The sequence below is a fragment of the Chrysochloris asiatica genome, unplaced genomic scaffold, assembly GCF_000296735.1.
Source record: "Chrysochloris asiatica unplaced genomic scaffold, ChrAsi1.0 scaffold00466, whole genome shotgun sequence".
NCBI classification, from domain to species: Eukaryota; Metazoa; Chordata; class Mammalia; order Afrosoricida; family Chrysochloridae; genus Chrysochloris; species Chrysochloris asiatica.
In genome coordinates, this window is record NW_006408984.1 from 201,088 (window position 1) to 208,247 (window position 7,160).

At 37.4% G+C, this 7,160-nt stretch overlaps 1 protein-coding gene across 1 annotated transcript in view; it reads right to left on the bottom strand.

Moving 5' to 3' along the window:
* CCDC152 (coiled-coil domain containing 152) overlaps positions 1–7,160 on the bottom strand; it is a 70,978-nt gene that overhangs the window by 21,103 nt on the left and 42,715 nt on the right. Inside the window, exon 4 of the mRNA XM_006877303.1 lies at positions 3,761–3,825. Coding sequence (XP_006877365.1) covers positions 3,761–3,825 — 65 coding nt within the window. The remainder of the gene's footprint in view (positions 1–3,760; positions 3,826–7,160) is intronic.

The following is a 7,160-nucleotide window of genomic DNA, read 5'->3' on the forward strand; positions in this document are numbered from 1 at the left end:
TTGTAGCCGTTTCTGTATTACCTTTAGCAAAACTTTACACACATGGAATATCAAAGAGATTTTCCAGTGATTTCCGCATTCCCTTGGGTCACCTCTCTTTGTAATGGGCACAAATATGGATCTCTTCCAATCAGTCTTCCAATCAATCCTATGATGCCATATATATCCTGGTGTGGTGCCATAGGATAAGCACTTGACCTGGTGTGGCACTGTGGGTTAATGTGCTGGACTGCTGCAAGGTTGGCGGTTCAAGCTTACCAGCTGCTCTTTGGAAATCCTATTCAGGGTCACTGTGGGTTGGAACTGACTCTATGGCACTTAACAACAACAACTATGTACATATATGTGTGTGTGTATGTATATGTATATGCTTCTTGGAAACCCTATACAGGGTCATTATGAGTCAGAACCTACTCGACAGCTCTTAACAACAACGGCAACATATACGTATATATTTTGCTGGTGTGGCACCATAGGATAAGCACTCGACCTCAAGGCCAGTTTGAACTGCAAAGTCAGTGGTTTAAACTTAGCAACCGCTGAAACTGTATACAGGGTAGCTATGAGTTGGAACTGACTCAATGACATACAAAAACAACAACAACATATGTTTGTAGAAGCAAACAGCCTCTCATCTTTTTTCTTGGGCTTGAACCAAGGTCTTGTGGTCTATAGTTCAATGCTTATACTAAATAGATCTCTCTATATAGCTATGTTGTTGTTATGTGCCATGGAGTCAGTTCTGACTCATAGCGACCCTGTAGAGGGTTTCCGAGGCTGTACATCTTTACGGGAGCAGAAAGCCTCATCTTTCTCCTGCGGAACAGCTGGTAGTTTTGAACTGCTGACCTTATGGTTCCCAGCCCAATTTGTAACCACGTTACCAGAGCTCCTTCTATATAGCTATATCTCTAGATAAACTGAGAGATAGATAAAGAGACCTGGTGACATAGTGGTTTATCTGTTGGGCTGGTAAACTTCAAGATTTGCAGCTTGAATCTACCATTCACTTCGTAGGAGAAAGGTGAGACTTTCTGCTCCTGTAAATAGTTACAGCCTCAGGAACACTATACAGGTTTGCTATGAATTAGGATGGACTCATGGCACACAATAACAACCAAGCACATATGTGCCATTGACCATCTTTTGTCCTAGGGGGTTTGCAGCTTTTAATAGACATTTAGTGGTACTGGTGAAAAATAGTCAAGATCTACTGCCTTCGGTGGCTAAAATTATCAATAGAGGTCATGTTAATTCAAATAACACAGTCTGAATTCCTATTTGTGCTATGTATCCTGCCAAGCAACCTCCAAGAGTGGTCAAATCTATCCTACCCCTTGGCTTTGAACTTAACTATGAAAACAAATGTTACAAATTGCCATTTCCTTGCGCCCTCTCTCTCTATAAACACACACACACACACACACACACATATACACACATATATATGTATCTAGCTTTCTAGGTGTATAACTATTGAGTGGCCTAAACTACTCCTGACTGAATTGGCATGCTAAGCAATTGCTGCTCTGGGAAACTAGAAGACATAAATCTGTATCTTTCCATTTTCTACTGAAGTTGCTTCCTGAGGATGCCGTCATTAAGTAGAAGGCTTCCATTAATTCTGCAGGATTCAGGATTTTCAATCCAGCCTCTTGGAAGTAAAAATGAAGACTGCCTGAAAGTCTGAGCTGAGGCTGGCTCTATCCCTCCTAATGAAACTTGTGTCAGTCCTAAGGAATTTATTAATCCCTTCCTCTTTCTAGGGAGTCAAGTCCTAACAAGTTAAGGTTGGATGTTCTCTTCTCAATTGCTTTTTGGGAACTTTAAATTCCAAGAGATATTCTATGGTTGTCTTTTTGTTTTACAAAATTTAAAGGCTGCTCTGTATATAAGTTGCTTTTCTATAGCTGTTACTTAAAAATTAAAATCAACACAAAAACTCTTCCAGTCTCATAAATATGGCCACTAAGTACCACCTTAGTTTGTTCAAGAGAGTGGTTCCTTATTCAATTGGATGTACCTGGAAGTTTTGTACTAGAACATTCTCATTGGATTGAGGTCTTTAGTTTGCTTTGTTGTTGTTGTTGTTGGGTGGCATCAAGTCGGTACCGACCCATAGCGCCTTATGCACAGCAGAACGAAACACTGTCTGATCCTGGGCCAACCTCAAGTTCACATTCTTGGGTGGTGCTGTTTTTGTCTTTCATTTCCACCCCTCTGAAAAGTTCTTTAGTATTCTAGACAAAGCAATATTCTAGGACTTGAAGATTTAGAAGGGAAAGAGGTAAAATTTTTCTCCTGCCCCAATTAACCTGACATCATCATCTATTATTTCTTTGACTTTAGATGCAAAATAGGGAAGGGATGTTGTTGTTGTTGTTAAGTGCCATCGAGTTTGTTCAAAGAATAAAGGAAAGAGGAAAAGGAAAAAGGAAAAAAAAAAAAAAGAGGAGTTGTGATACATTCCAGAAACATTTAAGTCACTTCAAAATTGGTGATGAAAAGCTAAATTTTCCAAGAGCACATTCAGATGCTATTCCTTATTCCTGAGTATTACCCAGAAGTCCTGGGCAGGGTCCCACCACTCGCTTGTATCTTTTCAAACTCTCAAAAGGAGGAATAAGATTGAATTTAGGGAACATTCTTCAAGTTGAAGTTCTAAGTCTTATACAGATCCAACATGGGCTTTGGAGATTTTAGGTGTGCCAGAGTTTGACATAATACCTTTTGTGGGCGTGTGAGGAAAAGCTCACATTATAAACCTTCCTAGGAGCACAGGGCTGAGAACTGACACTTACTGAGCATCCTTTATGTGCCAGACACTGATCTACAATTACTGTCATTATACTGTTCTTCAAAGAGAAAAGAAAAAGTAGCAGAATATAGTGGCCCTTGAGAGAGAATTTATTTTTCTTCACATAAAATGTTCACTTCATTTGGACGATATAATAACATTGCAATAGATTATCTGAATTATAAAGAGAATAGACACATTTTATAATACAAAAAGTTTAAAAGTACAAAAACAATAGTTTATATTCTGATGTAAGAACTCAACTCTGCTAACATAATTTTAAAAATATGTAGAAAAGTGCCTGTATCTCTATTTTCCTGGTAGAAAGAAAAAGTAATACAAGTGGTATCACCACATTCTATATACAGACTGGGGTTCACAAAACTTATATTTCTGCAAAAATAAATTCTCATTTATTAAAGATGTTGGCATATATGCATGTATGTCTATATCCAAGGAACCCTGGTAGCACAGCGATTGCAAACTGGGCTGCTAACTGGAAAGTCATTATTTCAAATCTACCAGTTGCTCCACAGGACAAAGATGAGGATTCTGCTTCTGTAAAGATTTATAGTCTCAAAAACCTTATACAGCATCACTATGATTCAGAATCGACTCGACGACACACAACCACCACTACCATCACATCTATATACATGCCTTGGTTGCATGGTGGTTTTGTGTTGGGCTGCTAACTGTAAGGTCAGCAGTTCTAATCCATCAGACACTACATGGGAGAAAGACAAGGCTTTTTGTTCTTGTAAAGATGAAAAGCCTTGGGAACACTATACAGCATACAAAAACAACAAAATATATATGAAGGGGCTTCAAAGAATTCGTGGCAAAAAGGATAGCGGAATTTTTCCACCAACTCTTTGAAGTACCCTCATATATTACTCTACAAGTTGCTGTATTTATTAATGAAAACAATCTCTTTTTAAATACAATTATACACAAACTTACCTGTTCATGAGATTTCAGCTTTTCTTTCATAAGATCAGCATTTCTTTTCAGTTGTTCATTTTCATCTGTGTAAAAACATCAATGAGCATTCTAAATCAATTAATATTAACAATTTTCACATTTTAATTTTATACTCATGTATGCAGTCAACAAATATGTATTCAGTATCTATTACGCATCTGGTACACTTCATCTCAATAATTAATAGAAAATACAGAAGTCTTAAACAACACTATCAACGAACTCAATCTACATAGAAAATATTATACCTACAACTGTAGACTATATGCTTTCTTTTCAAGCTCAACTGGACAATTCATCAAGACAGATCATATGCTGGACCATAAAATAAGTTCCAATACACGTGTGCTGCTGTTGCTCTTAAACACTGTCAAGTTGGTTCCAACTCATGGCGACCCTGTATAGAGTTTCTGAGGAGCGGTTGGTGTTTGAACTGCCGAACTCGTGGCTTCAACTCAACTTACAAGGCATTATTCTGCAGCAGCACAGCAGGACTCCAAAATACATGGAAAGTGATTGAAATGATAAAGAAAATACTCTCTGGGTATAATGTAATTTTTTTTTGGCCAAAAAAAATCAATAGTTAAATGATACATAGAAACCCTGATATCTGGAAATTGAGCAACATCATTTGAAATAATGTTAGATCAAAATTTGAAAAGATTTTAAAGTGAGTGATAATAAAAATATATACATAAATTTAATAGAACACAACTAAAGTAATGCTTAGCTGGAAATTTATAGGTCTAACTGCTTACATTTGGGAAAATTCTGAACAATTAATGATCTAATTGGCTTCTACCTTAAGAAGCTAAAAAAGAAGAGTATATTAAAACCCAAAGTAAGGAAGATAATAATAAAGATAAAAGTAAAAATAAATGAAAAAGAAAATAGAGAAATAAAGAAATATAATAAAACCAAAAAGCTAAAAATATTGGGTGTGGTGCTGTAGGGTAATGGGTCAGAATGCAAAGCCATTTAAACTGCAAGGTTAACAGTTCAAGCTCACCAGCTGCTCCTTGGAGACCCTATATAGGTTCGCTATGGGTTGGAACAAACTTGATGGCACTTAACAACAATGAGAAAATAGTAAGAAAAACAGCAAGAACACAAATGACCAATTATCAGTAATGAAAGAAGGACATCACTACTTATCTCTGTAGTTAATACTGATTATTAAATATCTTAAACTGTTTAAAACTCTGATTTCCTATTTAATTGAAAGTTTTTATGACATTTATTACTGTCTTGATCTATGACTGAAAGGACTCAATGGAAGTAGGGAAAGAGTCTTGGTTGCTTTTTAATTGCTTGTCTCTGTTTTTTCTAGCTCATAGGGGTTGGAGACAGAGAAAGGGAAAAGTTAATTCTCCACTTAACTTGTGGGGACCTAGTTTTCTGACTCCTGGAGTGGCATTGTAGCATCAGCACTGGACTTCAAACCACAAGGCCAGCAGTTCAAACCCACCAGCTGCTCTTCGGAAACTCTATACAGGGTCACTATGAGTTGAAACTGACTCAATGACACTTAACAATAAGCCCTCTTTCTGGCAACTACTTCTCTAGGATAATGGAATGGAGACACCGGAGTCACCTTAACTTTGAGTAATATGTTAGCAGTTTGCTTTAGAATGTTTGTTTGTTTTTGGTTAATCATAGGCCCTAGTCGCCAGATTCAGGGTAATAGGAAAAGTCTCACTTAACATCTTTCCCCATTACAACCTTAACTAACAGACTAACAGGAACTACTCAAAGCCACCAAACCAATAACTAATCATTAAATATTAGATACTTCTTATAAGTTATAGAAATAGAAATTTAAAAGATAAACTAAAGAGAAAAATGTTAAATTACAGTTATAAAAATTTTAAACAATGGATTTCAAAACACACAATAATTTTTTATAATCTTTCTTTACACTTATATATAGAAATTTGAAGGCTGCTTCCAATATTCAGGTTGTTTTAATACTTGCTTTTCATGGAACAAATACATCATTAGCTACCCTTGCTAAATTATAATGCTGAATTTTTGATCCCAGACACAAATTATACAAAAGGTGTTTGTTTTTGAAATGTCTTATAAATCCTCCTCCTTCATTTTTCTTAAAATGTTTTATTTTTATATCAGAATGCTCTAACAAAATATAATTATGTCATTGTTATTAAGTGTCATTAAGTCATTTCTGACTCACAGTGACCCTACACAGGGTTTCCAAAGAGCCCTAGTGGGTATGAACCACTGGCCTTTTGGTTAGCAATCCTGTGATTATCCTACAATGCTATACCAGGATTCCATGATTATATTGTTGTTGTTATTGCTGTTAAGCGCTGTCGAGTCAGTTCCAACCCGTAGCGATCCGGTATAGGGTTTCCTAGGAGTGGTTGGTGAGCTTGAACCATTGACCTTGAGTTTCAAACTGAATTTTCAGTCTAGCACATTAGCACACAGAGCCGCACCATTAGCTGTCTTTATTTTCTGGGACTGTAGATAGGCTGGCACAAAGCAGGTCACATAGTTTAGCTCCCTGAGGCTATCAGCCTGCTGGAAGTAGATCTGAAGGAATGCTCCCAGCTCCTCCAACCTCCTTGCCCTGTCCATTAGGAGTGCCTAGGCTGCCAGGAGCCATTCCCTTATCCCACCCAATGCAGGGTAAGGCCTCCACCTGCCTCCTACAGCCCCTTACCCAACACCCCCTATCTGAGCCCCATCCTACTGTTAAAACTTCTAGTCTGCCAACTCATCTGCACCTCCAATGCAGGATACTGTCTCAGCAACATTCTGACGACAAAGAACAGGCAGAAATAAGAGGCAGAGAGGGTGGAATTCCATCACCCGGAGCTTACAGCCATGAACAAATGTCCCCACCTTGTTGCCGGATGACAGTGAAGTTTAACAAAATGGTATGGAAATCACTGAAAATTAATAGTTGAACATTTTTATTGAAGATATAAATCTATTTTCAAGTTTAATAGGCAGGTGAGAGTCCTTAAAGATGACAAATTCTCAGTCACCAAATCACTTAATGAGGGAACTTATAAAGATCAATATCTGTCAAATTAGAGATCTGAAATGGACTGGTATTGGCCATTTGAATCAGACAATCATATAGTTTACTATGCCAGTAGCAACAAATTCAAGAGGAATGACACTGTATTCATTGGGGGGAAAAAAGAACAATTCAAGATCTATGTAGAAGTACAATGCTGTCTGTGATAGGATAATACCCCCAGTGAGATGGATTGGCAAAGTGCCAGTATCAATGGGCTAAAGTGTGGCAACAATTGTGAGGTTGGATGAGGACCCAGCAATGTTTTGTTCTGTTGTGCATAGGGTCGGTATGAGTAGGTACTGACTTGTTGGAAATTGTCAAGAACTT